This window comes from Rhopilema esculentum, chromosome 11 (genome assembly GCF_057945365.1).
Source record: "Rhopilema esculentum isolate cy_ngs chromosome 11, ASM5794536v1, whole genome shotgun sequence".
Taxonomy (NCBI): domain Eukaryota; kingdom Metazoa; phylum Cnidaria; class Scyphozoa; order Rhizostomeae; family Rhizostomatidae; genus Rhopilema; species Rhopilema esculentum.
The window spans coordinates 13,297,405-13,317,569 of record NC_142825.1 but is presented as its reverse complement, the minus strand read 5'-3'; the positions used below and the strand labels follow the sequence as shown (position 1 = coordinate 13,317,569).

At 35.5% G+C, this 20,165-nt stretch overlaps 2 protein-coding genes across 2 annotated transcripts; one reads left to right on the top strand and one right to left on the bottom strand.

Annotated features, from left to right (window-relative positions):
- Nucleotides 1-1,131: 1,131 nt before the first annotated feature.
- On the top strand, nt 1,132-4,799 carry LOC135693406 (uncharacterized). Its single transcript, XM_065211883.2, has 3 exons — nt 1,132-1,700; nt 4,121-4,222; nt 4,517-4,799. The coding sequence occupies exons 1-3, from the start codon at nt 1,133-1,135 to the stop codon at nt 4,663-4,665; spliced, it is 819 nt and encodes a 272-aa protein (XP_065067955.2). The 5' UTR covers nt 1,132; the 3' UTR covers nt 4,666-4,799.
- Nucleotides 4,800-9,258: 4,459 nt separating this feature from the next.
- LOC135693405 (uncharacterized) lies at nt 9,259-17,751 on the bottom strand. Its single transcript, XM_065211882.2, has 5 exons — nt 16,950-17,751; nt 16,068-16,087; nt 15,283-15,429; nt 12,179-12,304; nt 9,259-10,635 (listed from the first exon to the last, which is right to left on the bottom strand). The coding sequence occupies exons 1-5, from the start codon at nt 17,488-17,490 to the stop codon at nt 10,510-10,512; spliced, it is 960 nt and encodes a 319-aa protein (XP_065067954.2). The 5' UTR covers nt 17,491-17,751; the 3' UTR covers nt 9,259-10,509.
- Nucleotides 17,752-20,165: the final 2,414 nt, after the last annotated feature.

Sequence of the window (20,165 nt, the reverse complement as noted above, 5' to 3'; positions counted from 1 at the left end):
TCTGACTCTGGTAACTCAGTTGGCACTTTGTGTAGCTGAAATACTTGAGCTGGCAAACAGACTGCAAAGTTAAGGTGTACAACATTATTATCTTTTTTATTTTGATTAAACAGGGGCTCCGACTCAAGTTGGAAAGTGAGGGGGGCAAGGGCAAAGGAAAGACCCATAACAACAGATTCTGCTAAAAAGCTTATTGTTTTGCAAAAAAGTGGGTGGCCATGACAAACCAACAATGGTGTTTAGACAAGGAAAATCCTTTGTGCGCTAAATTTTGAAACAAATTGTGAGGTGACTGTTAGGTGAAAAGTTCGAATTTGTAGACGGGGCTTCAAGAGCAATGGAGATTTGTCATATAACATAAGCCCGTTAACATATTACGCATAAAGAATAGGGAATATGATTTTTAAAATGCCGACAGCTTATAACGGGGCAAAATGAGGTTTGCGCTAATCATAAAATGATACACTCTTTTTTTTAAAAGAACCAGTAAATTTAGGTTCAGGCTGCTTGTTCGTAATTTTTTCGAAAATCTGAGGCTGGATTGTTCTTAATTTGTTCTTAAATTAAGAGGGTGTAAGCAGTTCTATTGCTAGCTTTTTCGCTCTAAAGAGGTGTGCAAGCCTCATTTGCCAACAAAGTGAGTGAAACAGCCTTAATTTGCTGAAAAATTTGAATGTTCACCGAAAAAGCATCCACACATTGCTAAAAATCCTCGATTTTGTGAAAAAGCGTTGTTCAAAATTGCATTTTGCAGAAGCTCAGCCTCAGCTTGTTCTTAATTTGTTCTTAACTTTTGACCAGTTTTGAGGCTTGTGTTCTTATAAAATTGTTCTTATAAAAAAGAGAGTGTACTTTGCTGTCGGACTCTATGAATGAATATGATTGGAAGAAAGTTGAATCAGTGCAGGTATAAATTATATTTTCTTTTGCAGACTTTTAAAATTGAGCTCCTTTTTACCAGCCTCCCAGCCTTACCAGCCATTTTACCAGCTTATTCGTTCCCGAGGAATAGTTGTTAACGTCATCCGACTAACGGGACTGCCGACTATGACGTCATCCATATGAATGAAATCATATGATTCGGTAAGGGGAAGCCCCTCAGCATAGTAGATAAAAATATAAGGGTCTTAGAATGAAAATTCCGGCAGATATGCTTAGAATACCAATGATGGAGTACGTGTTAATTTTTTCGTGCTTTGTATCCGTCATAATTTTTATTAAAGGTGTCAAAAGTTTGCCCCTGATAAGCCAAAATAATGGTCTGGGGATACGGTGCAAGATGCTTGAGATGAATGGGAAATCGCTACGAGGCTTTGAAAGAATAACGCCTCCGATAATGGATGAGCTCTGCATGGAAGATGGACAGTCCAACTGTCAAGGACTTTTCGGAGAAGACCTTTCATTTTGCCAAGATGTATGCTGTAAGCCCCAAGAAAACAATGCTGAGGCAGATAATCTCAAGATCAAATGCATCAACTTGAACATTGAAGACAAAATCATTCAGGGATTTGAAAGAATCTTCCCGCCGATACAGAATGACACTTGCTATGACGATGACGGCTTCTCGAACTGTGACACTCTTTTGGAGCCTGAAAGATCTTTCTGTGCAAGGAAATGCTGCATAGATTCTTTCACCAGGAGTACTCCGCCTCCTCCTAATAAAAATCGTCATCACGATGGGAAAAATCCAGGCTACCCAGGTAAGATTATTATTAAGTTGTAGGCCTACCCTAAGTGTACATTTACTCTTTAATAAAGACTTTATATTTTTATGTTAGGGGTTTGTAGAATCCGTTCTGATGTGGCTTAGGTGATATATACCACAGAATAGAGATATTGCTATCAGGCCATTTAACTCGACGATGACGTGATGGATTATTTTGAGCACAGGTAATTCCCCACATTCCTTCAGTTCAGTCTGTCATGTCTCGCCCGTCACCCTCTCAAAATTGACCTTTGGATCTAGAGTAAACGTATCCCCTGCTTTTTAAGAAACCTATCTAGAAGAAGCCAAGAAATTTTCCAGAGAAAATCTTCTTTTTCTATTTGAGGCTGGTCAATATGCATAGAAATAAAGATATATTGGGGTAATGGCAACAATTCTTGTTGAAAAAGCTAATGAAAATTATGGACAAATGCCAGATTGGAATCTTTGAAAGATGCACAGGGGATCTGTTGCATGTCCATGAAAATTGTGCATTTGCAAATAACACAGATAAAATCTTTGTGCGGCTGAGACTAATTACCATAATAACACAGTATGTAACTTTTTGGTATAAATTTCAGAGAAAAACATTAGTAACATCATTAGTGGTGATAAAAACAATGTAGCAAAGATAAACATTTTTCATAATTCCTAAAAATGACACATTAGAACTGTTTTCGTAAACCAATTCTGCTCAAACTTTGAAAACTTTGTGCATGGTAATAAATTAAATCATCCTGTTCCATGTGTATTTTACTCCCAGAAATGATAAAGATATCCTTCACATGTTTGCTGTTATTTGGCATACATGTATACAAAAACCAGCCTTGTGTGTACACAAGCAAAGGGTGATGATGACCTAGACGATCTGCAACTCTGATGGTCTTCAAATTCAAATTTCATCAAAAGCATCAATTATTAAGTACATACATAATACGTGTTACAGTTAAAGAAGAATCCCGTCCAGCTGGATGAATCATTTTAATAGAAATTGCGCGGCTGCAATCGCGGCTGACATTTGATGTGCACGGGCAAAAATTCCAATCTGGGACAAATATATTAATTTTGATATGAAATTGGCCATGAATTTGAAAATAGGAAAAACAGTTTTATTTTGTTTAATTCATTAAAGTGTTGGGTAATAACCTTGATGAGTAATAAAACAATTATATTAAGTTTTTTTTAAAACCAGGTAATCTCCCATGTGAGCTTATTTGAGGATACAGGCTGACATAGCCAGGGTTAGCAGACTGTAGGAGTAAAGAGGCAGGAGCATTGAGAGGTCAAAAGGTCTGGGGCCCATGCTTTGATAGCGTCTGTAATTATCTTACACCATGTTTCTATCAGGTTAATCCAAGTTCTAAATACAACAGAAAAAGCTACTTCTTTAGGCTACTTATAATATAATATGGAATCAACACTATTAATTTTATCACAGCGAAAAATGATGTCCAAAAGTCCTTGATTCATGAATACAATGATTGTGCACAATCTTTTTAAGAATCCTGAAAAGCTGTTCAATTATTTCCCTAGTTCTCTGGGAGTTCAAAGGGCATGGGAGCTTAAAATTTTCTTAGTGTTGCCCAGTTTTTTGTATCACTCTTTGGCCCAAGCAAGCTCTCAACAGGCCTGCAAAGAGGATTTCAGTATCTGGGGGTTGAGGGTCTACCCCCTGGGAAAATTTTAGCTGATTACACCCTTGAAGAATTTGGAAAAACGCCCTATTTTTTAAATGAGTTTATAAAGCCATGAATTTGTTTAGGTAGCAATGGTTGGCTAATCAAACACAATAATAATCATATATGACTATTGCTTTATATTGTCTTATATGTAGCTATAGTCATATATGTAACTTTTATTGGCTGATCCTACTCTACAACTATCTTTCTATTTCCTTGAAAATTCCTCTAACATTTATATTCTAGACTGTGTAAGACAAAGAAGCTCTACATGTGAAAACTGATTTTCCAAAGTTGTAAACAAATATTTATAAATAATAAACAGTATTCAAAAAGTTCCAAACTAAATCTGTTCTCTGAGGAACAAATTCTGCAAAATCCTCGACAAGCATTTCAGAATCCAGTTTTTTATGGATTCAAGCACATTAGCATTTTAGTTTCTATTTCATTGGGAATCTCTAATAAGTACCCCCACCCCTCCCCTGAGGTACTAATTTTTTTGCAGATTTGCATTTTTCTCAGACACCAATTTTCTGAGCATTGGGGGAAGCTGCCACCTTGCTATGCTACTGGATGGGGAATTATATCACAAAAAAATTGTTGGGTGTGGGCTTATTTGGGGAGTGGCCGTATTCATGACTGCCCTGACCTGCATTTGTCAAAGGGTTTACATTGAATATCCTAACCATTATCATACACGAGACATCTTTTGTATTTGAAAATTTTCTCCCCATAGCTGCAGATATGGACAGTAATGCTTGTAGTCAATTGGAAAAGGAGCTTCATCGCTGGAGGAATACCACCTATGCATTTGAAATAATATCATTTGTTCTTTTAGGTGAGTTGTCTTTAAATATAAATTTAGTGTGCAGTCCATGTTGATTTTAATAATTATGGGAATTGTTTCATGGTTTCATGGTAAAAAAATATTGATCTCTATTTCTGGGAATTTTATCAATTTGTTTTTATCATGCTATGGCTAGATTCAAACTCAATATTTTGTGAAAATTGATCTCACACTCCATACCAGCAAAATAGTTGTCCTCAAAGGTTTTTCATTTTTCTCCCTCTCCTCTTGCATTGAAATATTTTGATTATCAATTATAATTGTTTTGTTTTTGTTCAATCCTAGTGGTGTTGGTAATTTTGATAGCAGTACTGTGTCGCACAAGGAAAAAATGGAAAAAGAAAGGGAAGATACAGTTTCCAGCTGATATGCACAGCTCAAATGTAGACATTGCACTTCCAGGCAGGACAGAAGATAGAGAAACTCTCTTATGATAAACAGCAAGAGCATATTAAGGCTGTCCTGGCAAAATCGAAATAAAAATTAGAAAATAATTGTCCTGCCCTTGTTTTGAGAAAACTTTAATGATGGATGGTCAGAATATAATAAAAATTTTTTGAAAGCTAAACATGTTTAAAAGTTTTGCCCTAAGCTATTATAAAGTACACTAAAATTATGCACTGGCCTAAGATAATATATTATATCATTTTCTTAGGCCAGTGCATAATTTTAACTGGTTTTGTAAAAGAAAGTAAATAGAAGATAGAAATGCAGCAGGTTTGTTGTTATCAAATTTCTGGTTTTGAGGCAAACAGAATAGGAAAATACAAAATTATTATAATGATTATTATTTTTATTTCATTTTTTTACTTTTAACCTAAACATCGGAAAATGTCAATTTTTAAGGATTGTACATATTTTCATTGCATTGAAAATATTTTCATATTTTCATTGAAAATGATATTGTAAATAGTTTGCATGAATTTGTATTTAAATAGTAAGCATGTTTCAAATGGCATTTTCTACAACATTTTTTTGTTTTGGCTATTATTGCAATGAGGCTGAAAGTGCTACTATTGTATTTGCTTCTGTGTACAAAACCCAGTGAGCTTTTATCCTCATGAATGATAGCAAGTAAACATAATTATCAACAAAATATTTCTTGGACTTGCAGGGGATGAGGTTCAGGCTTAAGCAGGAACCTTAGACTTACTGGGGGCAGAAAATCAAAGCTTGCAGGGGCCACGATTAAAATAGATTGGTGCCAGGAAGATTTTTTCTGTAGCAGGGACAGTGTCCTTTACAATGATATGACTTCGTCTATATAAATGCACTTTTAGCTCTTAATAATCTTTTGTTTATAAAACAATATTTAAGTAAGCTTGTAGTTTTGTGGAGATGTAAATGAGGATGATTGGGAAAAGCATATTAAGAAGGTCTCTTTACTTGTGTCTCTACCTGGCGAGGAAAATATCTTACATTCGAAAGGAGGATGGGACGTCTCAAAAATAAAGGAAATTGTATTGTATAGATTGTTTAATGTTTTAGTTTTTACAATAGTGAAAACACACTAACTAAGACTAACATAAAGCAGTTTCAAGGATTGCATAAGACAGATTACTTACTGCAAAACGAGCACTCAAACTTGTTTTTAAGGAACTAAGTTTTGATCAAATTCTTGGATTGTCTTGTATTTTATACTGTCTTTAATGATTCTGGGAGTGAATGCAAGATTTTAGGCCTTTGAAAACTTAATGATCTGATACCATTATTGGTGGTTCTGGCTTTTGGAATGTCAAGAGGGTTTTTGAGTCGAAGGTTATGACCTATTGTTTGGGTAAAAAATAGTCTTTCATGAAAACAGGATTAAGTCTTATAAAATTCAAGCGCTAAAATTCTAACTGATTGGATATGTATGATAGTTTCTTTTTAGTTAGCAAGTAAATCTTTGTAAGAAGATGAATAGTCCGATAAAGGCTAGTCGTAATGTCATCTTGCTAATTTTCTCTAGCTTATCCTGACTTCATTTACAACATAGAATCCATATCAGTGGACAATAATTGAAGTGACATAATATAAATGAATTCATAATTATCTTTTTTTCTGTCGCCAATAAATCTTGCTAATTTTTTTAAAGAATTGAACTGTTGTTTTCGAATTGAACTAGCTGTTTTATACAGATCTTATCGATATGAGCATCAAACTTTAAATTTTCAACGATGTGAACACCAAGCAAAGTAATGTTTTCCTCTATTTTAATGGCAAATTCTTTGTAATTTGCAATCATTTCATCTGATTTAAACCAGGGCGGATACCAGCAGTGATATATAGGGGGGCGGAGATTATAATATTTCCGACGACAAATCTACTTCAATGGCAAATTTAATACTACACGTGCTCATTTGTCATTTCCCATTTGCTAGGTATAAGTCTTGTAGCCCAACCCAATTTGCTATATTACAGATGCAGATAGATTTCTTCAAGGTGTAGTTGCCTTCTTGGTGAAGTGACTAGTCAAGGCAAAGGACCACTAAATTATTCTGCAAGGACCAACTTTGGCTATTTTCAGTCAATGCAATATAAAATAATCGATTAAAAGTAAAATTGCTAACAATAAAATATGGAAAGCTAAGAAAAATATCATCAGACAGTCGTTGGGGGTGTAACTTCTGACTGTGGATCCTAAAATTTTCCGACCAGCATTCAAATTTCCTGACAAACAGCTTTATAGGGGGGCGATGCGCCCTCCCATATCCCCCATTGGCATCAGCATCATCATTCATCAAGACATTTTTCAGTGTTAATTTTTACAAGTTGCAATAGTTCATCAGTAATTGTTGCAGTGACAGATATCGTGTTGTCATCAGCAAAATTACATAAAGACCCTTCACCAAGGCTGTAAAAATTTTCGCCTAGGAATATATTGAAAAGTAGAGGTGCAAGTATTGAACCCTGTGGCAATCCTTGTCCACGTTTACTCCATGAGCTGTAATGATCTTTCATTTTGACTCTTCTCTTTCTATTAGAACGATAGTTTTGTATGAGTAAATGAGAATTTCTATCTACACCATAGGCATGTAGTTTTGCTAATAGTAGATTTTTTGGTAGACAGTCAAAGGCTTTTGATAAATCCAAAAGGACAGCACCAATATGTTTGTTCCTTTCCAGTTCTGCTTTCCAGTCTTCAATAAGTCTACCAAGAGCGTGCTGGGAAGAAAAGTGTTTTCATATGCGCATATAAATTTCGAAAATTTTTCTTCAAGAAACGGAGAAAGTTGGAGCTCTATTGCTTTTTCAAATACCTTAGAAAGTGTTGTGAGTAGACTTATTGGTCTATAATTTTCCTTATTGAAAGAATCTTTTTTCTTACAGAGAGGTGAAACTATAGCCTTTTTCAAGAAAGTTGGAAATTTCCCTTGAATATACATTTATTTATGACGTTCTTGATGGGCTGTAGGATGATATAAAATCAGATCTTTAGGAATTTCGCATCTATCATTCTGCCTAAATAGAGTTCTTGAGTAATGACGTCACAATAGTATGTTCTTAGAATTTTGCATTTTGATCACATCACCAGAAAGAGCATCAGGGCTGTGATCAGGGTATTGCCACTACATATTCAAATTGGCTGAGACAAGGTCCCATAATAAAGGCTCTTAACCCATCAAATTATTTTTATTTGTTCTCTCCATAACTAACGATATAACAAAAATAATAGTAACCCATTCGCCGTTACAGTAAAAATCCGTATATAAGAAACTCACTTATAAGAAACTGCAGGCTGACTTTCTAAAGAAATGTACTAAACTATAAGAAACTGGTAAGCTTGATTTTTTCCAGTTTCTTATCAGTACTAATTCCAGAATAAAAGCCTCTAGAAAGAAATTAGAATACAATTTGATACAGTATTTATTATTAGTCATGGAGTTTTCCCTTCAGTTGGTCCAGCTATTTTCATCATCTTATAAGAAACTCATTTTTATGAGAAACTCATCAGCCTGTTTTTCAAAATTAATTCCTTTTAACAGAAACTCGTCAGCCTGATCTGAAAAATGAGTTTCTATATGCGGGTTTTTACTGTAGTAAGCTCCAAATCTATCATATTTCCCCAATATTTAACACGTTGATTTTCCACTTTAAGAAGTATTTAATGATCTTCTTTTGGATTATAAAGTGAAAAATTCTAAACTAGACTTAAAAACTCAATCTCCTACATTCCTTTTTATCTTCTGTTAAATTATAAGCGCGATCTAGTTTCCCTTGATGCCCCGCCTTCTCCTTATGTATTGGCCTCATCTATGTATGTGCTTGATCTGACAGAGGGACAAAACACTTTATGAAAATCTCGTACACCTTTGGTTGAAATCCTTTTAATTTGACTGGAAATTTCGATATACCATTTTGGTTTCGTTTAAATCTCGTATGCTATTTGCATGAGGTCATTGCCTTCGGCTCTGACTTTGTCGTCATCATCATTATTAAATATATATTCATTCATGCCACCCAGTTGGGGCACGAGGTTCAACATAAGAAAGTAGAAATAAAATTAAACCCTACACCTCGAAAGTGGTAAAATGTGTTGTTTGATTTATTATGTTTGATCGAATGCTTGTTTACGTAGCACCTGTCATTCTGAAATTTCAAAATCGAGATTTTAGACATTTTCCTAAGAAAATAAAGGAGATATGGCCAAAAACTGGGGGAAACCAGGTCAAAATTAACATGAATTAATACTTCATATTTTTTAAAGTGTTTGTTGTTCATTTGTAAGCACGAAAAAATTTGACATGAAGAAACCATACATCTTTCTCATATGCATAACGCTGCAAGATTTTAGATTGTATTAACTATGTAAACTTTGAATAAGTATTGCTACAATTACAAAAGACATATAAACACAAACCATTGCCTTTATTTGATTTGTCACAGAAAGGTAAAAACGCAGTTCGTGAAATAGAAGTATTATCCAGTTTTTTAACTGAAATATTATCCCTTGTTTCACAAAATAACAATTTGGAAAATTTTATTTTGGCAGCAAAATAAAACTTTCAGTAGAGGCAGAAAGGGTTTGGGAGATAAAAACAAAATTTGTAATTTTGCCATAAAACATATCTTCAATGTTCAACTAACATTTAATCGTCTAATCATAAACTTACGTCTCAGAATAACTATTTCATATATTACTTCTTTGTCATAAATATTAATAACTACTTCGACATATTCACACGTGAACCTTATTTACATTTCAAAGCAAAATGAGATGATGCATGTTCAGAGTTTGTATGGACGGTATCTGATCAAATGAAATGGTATGAGACACGAGGATTCGCATCGCAATCTACTACTCTTATCATTTATAGGCAGATCTGTGCCTAGGGTTTTCTATGAAAAAGGGGGATGGGGTGGAGCCCTGATTTGAGATATTCTTAAATTGCTCATAATGTTTACATGTCGACTTGGATAAAACGTTCTCAAAGGTACTGCAAAATTTAAGTGATCTAAAATCTATTCTTTTGGTAGTGAGAAAATCTGTTACCAATATACAAAACTTTTTAAAGCCACGCCTTTTTTACCGCCCGAAATAGCCCTTCTACTAACAAGGAACCTCCAAAAAGAAAGAAATAGAAAAGAAGGAGTCTTTTCTATGAGAAAGCAGAGGAAACCTCGAGGCCATGACACAACCTTTCAACGGACAGTAGCCAATCAAGGCTTTACCGTATAAAAGCTTTACGCAAGTTTCACTCTTGCTAGAACAATAATTATCTTTCTTGTTCATATATTTAACATATGCACTTGACGTCAAATCCTTAGATTAAGAAAAACAATGCTCTATCTTTATATCTCAATGCGTTTGCTTGAATTGGAATTTCGAATGCCTTTGATCAAATATATACAACTTGGATGATAAGTGATAAGAAAATCAAAGTGAGACATTGTTTTCTGAAATCAGTTATGCACACTCGAATACAATATGCGACTATGGGTATGGGAATTTCATTTGTAAATGGCCGATGCTTTTTTCGTAGCACAGCAGATACCTAAATTGGCATCAATTCTGAGACTAATTTTGGATATTCACAATTGCTAATGGTTGTCCATGGACTGCATGATTTCAGTAGTATTACTTGATTCTTTCGATTGGCAATATAAATTGATCCCAAAAAGATTTTTATCAAACCACAAGCGCTGAAGAAAAGCTTGTCTTAAAACTTACAAGACAACTGCAGTGAACTGTGCCATTTGTCTAAAACGACATCAAAAAGGTATCATTCTCTGTCTAAAGACACCGATGGTTTTTTCCAGCCAAGATAAGAGTTCGGCGTGTCATCAACGTGTCATTAAAACGGAATGCTCTCTTCCAGCGGCTCATTCAAAATCCTTGCCCTTATTCCAAAGAGGTCTTTCACCAGTGAAGACTTTTTGATTTGTAGCTGTTGTATGTGAGACGAAATATCGTCGATTCCCTAAACAAAAACAAGCACGGTGGTATTTTTAAAGTGAAAAACAGCGAAGTAGTATATAATTTTGCTGTGCATTATTGTCAAAGAAAGAATAGAGCAAGTGGAAGTAGGTAGAAAGTAAGATGGTGCTGCATTTTAAAGGGATGCTTGCACCACATTAGCAGTTGTGGCATTTGCACAGTCTGGCAATCTTTAAATTTGAGGCGTTGTGCTAGCCTGTATCACAGAGCACAGCAGGCGCGGATCTAGCCAAAATTTTGACTGGTTTCGGGGTGCTTTACCCCGTTACAGCCCGGTGTGTTATTGGTCCATAAACATTGCTAAAAGTTGCTTACGAGGTTAGTAAAATGTGATTAATTTGCCCACACTTTATCTAAAATGTCACAATTTTACTCCGTTTCAGCATGGTCTTTGACCCTCTTCTTGCAACTTCGATTCTAATTTTCATGATGTTTTCCGAGTCTAGTCCCTCAATACAAAACCTCAGATTATTATTTGCATCCGTTTTTCATTTTGTAACGTTTTGTTTTGAAGCGTCCACACTTTTGAGGTATGGATAACGATATCGAATATGCTTTTTAGCCACCGGTTTTTTCGCATAAGGGAAACATATGGGCACGAGTTTTCACAGGTTTTCAGAAAACAATAGCCACCGGTTTCCATTTGGCGCCTAGAGAGCATACTCCAAACTGTCACTTCGAGTGGCTACTGATTTCCTCGATCTTGAATTCCTCGGATACTTTAGGATAAAAGATCGAGTGGCTTCCTTAAAGCTGGGAACTCTGTCGCAATCTTGTGGGGGTTCAATTCAGTATGTAAGCAGAACGACTGTAGTCAGTCAGGGAGAAATTTAGCAATTGTTGCAATTGAAATTTTGATCAAAATTTAAAATTTGAAGAGAAACATAGCTTATAGAATTTGACCGGTTTTTTTTAAACCAGTGCAACCGGCCTAGATCCACGCCTGACACAGACTTCCAGTTTCGCATGATCGGCAATTGTGTATGAACAATTTCTACTTCAATTCTACTTCAATACCAAATTCATCAATTTAATCCTTTTCAAAATACAGAAAATACAGTTGATAGATACTAGTTATATGTAAACGACAAATGCAATTTATGCCATCAAAGTGAGTGATGTCCATATGCATGCAAGTTATGCCATCAAAGTGAGTGATGTCCATATGGCAAGTATGCCATCAAAGTTTGGCTCCAAGTTATGCATCGGCCTTTATGATAAGCGACAGGTTGACAAAAAGTTTACAATAAATGAAAAAGTTTTCAGCCTCTATCCAACGTTTTTTTTAACAAACACTGTCTTTAAAGCATCAAGAAAGTTCATTCTAGCAACACATCGGTCCTTTGTAGGTAGAGCCTGCATAATATATAAAAACAATTATGGTCTAAAATTTTGCTGTGCTCTATAATTTCTCAAGCTTTTCATTAATTGTTTCTTTTCTTTTTAAGAAAATAACTGAGCATACCATCCTTTAAAAGAGCATATTACCATTACTTGTGTTCCCATTATATCTTACACGAACCTACCTCACTGGTTTGACTTGTAAACTGGGACTTCTGAAGCTTTTGATTCATTTTATAAACTCTATCTATGTGCAGTCCAATATGAGAATAGTCAAAGGCGGAATAATCATCATATTTCATTTTGGAGCCCTAGAAAAAATGCATACTAGACATTATAGAAAAAGGAAAAATCAAAATTAAACGCACGGTTTTATGGAACAATACAGATAGTTAACATTGATGATCTTATGTACATTCTTGAAATTCTTGCTCTGCAAAGGAAAATCATTAGAAAAATGGAGGTATTCAAAAAAGAGAAGGCCAGTCACCTGTTTGGGTAATGGATGGTTTTTTCGCTCTGTTCGTTTTTGCTTATCAAAAGATTATAGGGGAAATTTCCTGTGCTTCATAAAATATATGGAAAGAAATTAAAAGATTGACAATTGATGAGGAAAGAAACTTTTCTTCGAGATCTCCCAAATTTCTTTGAAATCATTTTCAAGCGGTTTCACCTTTCTACATTGAAATAGATTTTCAGCTTATTTCAAATTTATCTGGAATCAACCTTGTGTTCAACCTCCAATCATTCATCATAAATTCTGCCTAATAATCTTGATGTCTTTGAAGTTCTTGATTACTTGGTTCTATTAAACCTTGCCTACATCGAATATGTTTGAATATGCTATAAGTTGATATACTTGATAAAAATGGTTGATTATGATTGGCGATGATGATTATGATGGTCAATTATTGTCACTTGGCTGAAGATGATTTCAGACAGTGGTTGATAATGGTACAAATCATAATCTTTGAAGATGATTTCTGACACTGGTTGTTAATGGTGGACATAGTTGCTCTTGAGGTCGGAAACAAACACCCATTTATCCGCTTTGGGAATTTTGAAGACACACACACCGTATTTCAGCCCACTGTTCCATTGATCAAAACTTTGGTAAATTTTGAAATGAAAAATTTTCTGGCAGTCCTTTTCAACAAGACTTTTGCTTCAAAGAAGACAGCACAGATATCCAATGCACCCTCAACCTGATCAAATGACCTGGAGGAAAATCCCGATACCACCAAACCTGGGATGTAGTGCTAGGGGCAAGGAGGGGCTTGTTGATGCCCAAAACACAGCCAAGTTATACCATTTATATTGTGTTTTGAGAAAAATTTGTGGTTAAGCCCCCTTGTTCTTTTCGAAGCACAAAAGTCCTGAACCAGACACCAATGCAACATCTCCAAAATAGACATGGCACACATACTAATTTTGGCCATAACTTATTGGAACTGTCCTGAGGCCTAAAAAATTTTTGCATTTGAATCGAAAGGTAATTCTTTGTGGCAATTCAGGATGTTTCTCTGTAGATTTTCATTTGAATATTTTTTACAATTTCATATATAAATACAGTGACAAAATAAAAGAAATGGTCTCGGAAAAAACACCCTTAGATATTAGGATGAAATTATCATCTTTAAACCAAGAATTAAGTAAGCACAAAGAAGTTCAGCCTACTTTAATAAATTATTTTATATAGATTATAAAACAAGGCTGTAGTGTTGAGTTGGTGTGTTCATGATGATAATTGATGAAACTAATTTATCAAATCCAGAAGTTTGCAATTTTCTTTGTTCATGAAGCCATTTTAATCATTTTGCTTGAATCCAGTGGCAGACACTTGGGGGGGGGGGGTTTGAGGGGGGGGGGGGGTGACTGCCCCCTCAATACTTTAGAGGACAATACTTTTGTTCTAGAACAATGGGATATGTGACGTCATCTTATCAAAACAATAGGCTTGCCCCCCAATATTTGATCAAGTGTCCGCCCCTGCTTGAATCAATGTGCAGAAAGACCAAACATGAAGCTGTGTGGGCATTGCGCCTTGATTAGTTTTCTGAAAGGCACTTTGTCCAGTCGGTCAACTGCCCCAAGTTAAAGGTAATGTGTCCAGCTAAAGCAAGCAACTCTGCGGGAGTTTTCAGAAACGTGATTTTTCCTTATTGCCCCAGCCATTACGGTCATTTTGTCTATTTACCCTACCATGAAGTTTGGTTTTCATGTGAGCAGTTTTGCATCGCAAGAATACTGACCAACACAAGTTGTATTTTGATATTACTTGACAAGTTGGGTATACACAGTTCTTTTATATGGACACATTACCTTAACAATAGGCTTTGCAGCTTGTGTAAAATGGATAAAACACTGAAACCTAGCTGATTGATTCTGTAACAATAGGTCTATTGTATAGTCTAACCAATGGGAATTTAAATGGCCAGCAAAATGCCTCAGGACAAAGTGCTTTTAATATGATACTCAAGCAGGACCTATGCATATAAAAAGGGGGCATTCTAGGATTATTTTGTTGGTAAGGTGACAGGGGCAACACAGCCATTGGGATAGCTGGAACTATAAAGCCCCTTTCTTTTTTACAATAATAATAATAAAAGGTATTTTTGAGATTTGACAACATTTGTGACCAGCCATATTAACTTTAGTATGATGTAGAGATGTTAATGTACAGTCACCCACTGCTCAGCATCTGCAGGGAGATCTTTATTAATGGCTACCAGATGTTCAAAAACCTGGCTTTGTTGTAATGTCGCAATTCATTAACCTTGCAACATTGAACTTTCATTTCCTTTATGATCATTGTTAATGATTTTGTTTGAAAGGTAAACTGGTATGCTAGTTATATCTGATTTTGTGTCACATTTACTATGTTGTGGACATTCATATTGAAATCTTCTCTGAATCTCTGAATTTTTTAACAAAAATAGGATGCAAAGAAGCATCCTTTGAAAGTTGCACTTTCAGGCATTTTAAAGGGCAGGTCCTAACAAATGTTTCTAGTTCAGCCCCCTTCTTTTAGACTGGTGCACGGTCCACATTTGGTGACTGTGGATATATAACGCTATGGGAGGCAAAATTGATAGAAACACCATGAAGGTCATATTAAACAATTGCCAGATAAATGATCAGGCTTTGTAACAAGATCATTTCAATATGTTAAAATTGAGTAAAATTTCATCTAGCAGCCATAAACAGATTATTTCTCAACAATCTGGTTGGTATCACTGTCAAAAACAGATCACTAATCTCTCTAACAAAACGTTAATAATAGCCTTACCATTTTCACTTCATGGAATCTCATTTTCAGTTTCTCTAACTCTGCCAGTCTAGAGCTGTACATCTCTTTTACTTTGCTTGTTTCAGCAAGGCATCTTTGAAGCAAGAAAATCTCATTCAGAGTATCATTGTATAAAGTATCTTTGCCCTGTGAGAGAATATTACATTTTTAAAATAAATTGATTTTAAAGAATATACTAATATTTTGCCCCGGCATACAGGGCTTCATCAGAGTAAATGAAATGAATGAGTGAAATTAATTAACTTTGCCTTCATAGATGCAATTTCAAAGTTGTGCTCAAACTACAACAATTTTGAGGAGCAGTGTAAACAAGAAGTTGTTTGAGCCTCAGCTAAAACATAGGTGTTATTTTACTTTTATATATAATTTAAATATGATAGGTATACCCAAATTTAACATGAAATGAGTCCAAGTCATTATTACATTAATGCCAAAATTATGAATTACAATTTGCTATCCTTTCAACTGAAATTGTCAATTTATCATTGTGCTGAAAACATTTAAAGGTATATTTACTAGACATGTTTGACATAAAAATTGGTGCACCAAAATGAAATTTGTCTTAGCAAAACGCTTCATCTTCTATAAGGCTTTCCCTTTTGTCCTCAGTACACAGAAATTGCATTACTGTAGAACATAGAAATTTTGCTTAATGACAATTGGACACTACTTCGGGTACCCAGAACAAAGTGTCAACCGCCCAAGCACCTTTATCAAACAGGACTTTGTGGAATGATAAATAAAGGTTCATTTAAAATACATACCAGAGACTTTCCTTCTTTATCTGAAAAAGAAAATGCATTTTCAGTTCTCTTGACTCAATGGAAACAAAATTAACAACAACAAACAGCACTCTGACATTTATGGAATGTACATTTTTGAATAATAAATGAAATTTTTGAGACAAAAGTTAAGCAAATATCAGGGGAATATTATATAATCTTATCACCTGCATTTCATGCCAGTCAGCTTATCAATACTTGGCTGTTTGGATATTGTTAAAACTATGAAGGAAACTTTTTGAGGACAAAGGCCAGTATTACAGCAGTATTACAAACCATTTCAATACCATCAAGATCTTAGAACTTCCTGGGATTCTCTACATTGCAAATTATGTTGCAACTCTCAGTTCTGATGGGACATAGCATTTTTCATCAAAAATTCTACACAACTATGTCAAAATGGACCTAAGACTTTAAATTGTCAGTTGTAATTAGTCTGTACTGAAAACTTCATGCTTTTTGAACTGTTCAGTGAATACATTGTTTTCAAAATTAGCTTTACTCATACCTACATTTCACAGAAATTTGCTGCAGCCAGGAAAACATTTTGCTAGCAACAAATTCTGGTATGATCTTCAAAAAAATATTTAAATATCTAAGCCAGAGCAATTCTGTTCAGTCTGTCAAGGAACGAAATTTTCAGCAGGTTACAGTTACAGCAGGGAATTCATTGCAAAGCAATCCTTTTTCAGTAAACAAACATAACAGTACTACTAAAGAGGGTATAACTCTACTACAGAGAATAACATGAGTCATTCCTTAGACTGGCAGAGGAATTCGTATACAATCATTCAAGTGCTGGAACACAAATTTTAGCTTGGCAAAAACGGGAAGGCTTAGTATTCCATTTCAAAGCAAATATACCTGAAATGTTGGCGTCAGGTGTTATGCTGATTCTGCTTGATTTATTCCCCTCACGATTATTGTCACTCGCTGGTTCCTCTTCATTTGACTCCGTAACTGCAAATAAAAATGATCTCGGTCGTAGTGATCGACTTAAACTTCCTGTTCTCTCGAACTGATTCTTTCCAAGTGCAATTTGGATAGCGAGGGAAAATCTTCTGAAACTTATAAATCCGTTCGGTGGACATATTTGCTGCAGCACACTCAATAACTTCGGCGACGTGAATTTTTGATACGTCTTGTTATCATTTTCATCTTCACAAGACAAATGTTTTTCAAGTTCGTTTACAGTAACATAACCTTTGTTGTCAGCATCGAAAACGTCAAAAAGGCTTTTCACGCAGTCCAAAAATTCACCTCTCTGACCATCCTCAAAACAAGATCCATCAAGCGATGAGCCGCTTGTCAAAGATGTAGGGGTTGTTTCATCCCATGCGCCAGATGGTGAGCCCATTTTTGCTGCAGAACTAAAAAAGTTGCTGTTGACACCTCCTGCCAGCATGAAACTGTGGGGTGTTCAATTTTTGATCAGCAGAGTTGACTTGTTGGAAAAAAGTTTTGCTTACAGCAACATGAAACTGAGCGCCATACACCAAACATAGCTTCCATGCTCATTTTCGTCATGCAAAACTAGACAATAACTTCATAAATATTACTTCTCGTAACAAAAACTTTTCCTGCTTCACATTATGCAAGATCAAGAAGTTAAAAGGCCACTATAGTAAACAAACAAACACTCTCAACGATTCAAATTTTCAATTATTGATTCCTAGCCTCGCATTGGGAATTCTGTTCTCTGATTGGCTGCCTACAAACTTACAAAGGAATATGGCTGCTAGGTGACTGGTGACTACACGTTTCGCAAAAGAATATTCTTTAGAAGAAAATTTTTAGACAACAGGATGAGTTTGCTCCAATTATATTCCTTTTTTCAAGCAAATATAATTTCAATGAAGAATAAAATTTTCGAAGTCTTAGAAACAAAAAAATGGTGTGTTTCAATGGACCAGTGGTGGGCGTAGAGGGGGCAGGGGGCTTCCGCTTTACCGCCCCTCTGTCAGAGGAAGTTAGCCCAATACTCAATGCTCAAAAACCTTCATAATTTGTTGGAGCAAGGTTTTGCTGTGCTCATAATCAGAAATTGATAAAATTGTTTAAGTTCTTTGCAGTTTATCTCATTGAGCAAAAAGTATTCTATATTGCTGTCATCCCATCTTTCTTGCATCTTGCTATCTTCAGACCTTTCTCAAAAATACACTTCAGATTTGAAATCGTCATCCTGAGGTTAATCTATACTGGGAAATTCATGTCGTTTTGTTTGGAACTTTCTTTTGCGAGCTAATTGAATATTTAGATATTACTATATAGACGGGGAAATTTGCATAGCCATTTAGCAACCTGCCTAACTAACGTAAAGCCACTGATCATTTAAGCCTTAGGAACATTCTGGCAAATGAGAGGAAGTCGGGTTTCCGGAAGCACGAAAAATGCACGATCAGTAACATGTCAATTTTCGATTTTTTAGAGATTGCAAAACTGAGAAAAAAGAAATAAAAAGGACAATATGATCTGACCTATTAGCAAAAAGTTATTGTTGTTTAGGCTTTTCGTTTTGTCAAACAACTTGCTGTCTGGAGTTTCACGATAATGGAAACTTTTCATTTTGAATTCCAGTTAAAACTACAATTACAAATCTAACTATTACAAGGTAATTTGTAACTGGCATTTGCGAGTGTTTGAAGGGCGTGGCTCTAAAAAATTTCTAGGGGCTATGCCCCAGACCCCCTACTCCTACAGCCCTGGGTACGCCACTGCATCCAGCAACAACGTATAGAAGTGTTGCTGAAAGAAGACAGAATTCACAGTCAGATGTTTGACTAAGGTTCCATTTCAGGAGGTTTTTACGAGTTGGAAGAGTGTTGTTAAGATACTTGATGGTAAAGTTAAAAATGCTACTAGGCAAATTGCTCTGTGTACTTGACCAAGTGCCGTTCAGCTTTTCCAGTGAATGTTCAATAGGTAAGTTTTGGGAGAGACGTTCTTCATTGTCTAATTTGACTGCCTTTAATACCTCTTTAGTATTACGATAGATGTCGTACTGTATGTTCGTGCCATGACTGATGTTTTTCCATAGGGTTTGAATGTCAATGTTAGGAGAAGATTTTAGGGCATTGCGACAGACAGTTTGGCATTGCGTAAATTTGATAGAAGGCAGTTGTAGATTTAGGCCAAACTGATTTTTGAGAGGATTATTCCGCTCAAGGTAGAATGTAATTGCCACTGGCGAATGTAATTGGAAACAAGATTGTCTAGGTTTTGGACAACCCAGGTCTTTGGTAGATCTGCAACAGTAAAATGCCATGAAACTTTAGACAGAGCATAACGATGGTATAATAGCAGTTTGTTTTTAGGATGGAGAGGTAAGTCGTCAATATCCTTCATAAGAGTAGAGAAAAGAGAAACAAGTTTAGCTTTATGATAATATGATCTTGGTTACTCATTTCGAAATCAAAGAAACGACCAAGATCGCCATTTTTGGCAGCAGGTACTATTTGGTTGCAGATGAGAAATTTCAGTTGAAATTGGCGGGATCGCGTAGAGCGTTTCTTGACACCAAAGGTAATATATTTGTCAACCCTGATTATGAAGTTTGCCCATTGGCACCATCTGGTAAAGCAGTTTAATAAGAGTTGGTTCTCCTTTTCTCCACTTGTAATAACAGCAGCATCATCAACAAACTGAAACCAGTGTACTGGCTGAAACATGCGGTCATTATTATGGTGGGGGAAGAAACCAAGCTGCTTATATTTATCTGATTTGATGTATTGCATGAACGTGTTGAAGCAAAGGTTGAAAAGAAGGGGGCTGAGGCAGTCACCTTGCAAAACGCCGCGGCGAACGGGAATTGCAGAGGTTTGGAGTTTATCGATTATGATACAGGTCTTAAAATCAAGATATAAGCTTGCGATCAATGATTGAATTTCCGAAGGTATATGATGATAAGCAAGAATAGCTGGTATCAGCTTGTGGTGAACTTCGCCAAAGGCGTTTTTGAGATCCAGCAAAGATACCACTAAAGATCGTTGCTTAATGCGAGCTATATCTATTAAATAGCCCATCATTGATGTGTGCTCTAATGTACATGATACTTTGGAGGTGAAGCCTTTTTGGATTTGG

Coding starts and splice junctions, on each gene's coding strand:
- LOC135693406 (XM_065211883.2), top strand. CDS start 1,133: ATGAAAATTCCGGCAGATATGCTTAGAATACCAATGATGGAGTACGTG. Junction 1,701..4,120: donor GAAAAATCCAGGCTACCCAG/GTAAGATTATTA, acceptor TTCTCCCCATAG/CTGCAGATATGGACAGTAAT. Junction 4,223..4,516: donor AATATCATTTGTTCTTTTAG/GTGAGTTGTCTT, acceptor GTTCAATCCTAG/TGGTGTTGGTAATTTTGATA.
- LOC135693405 (XM_065211882.2), bottom strand. CDS start 17,490: ATGCTGGCAGGAGGTGTCAACAGCAACTTTTTTAGTTCTGCAGCAAAA. Junction 15,430..16,067: donor ATAAAGAAGGAAAGTCTCTG/GTATGTATTTTA, acceptor ATTCTCTCACAG/GGCAAAGATACTTTATACAA. Junction 12,305..15,282: donor GATTCCATGAAGTGAAAATG/GTAAGGCTATTA, acceptor CATTTTTTCTAG/GGCTCCAAAATGAAATATGA.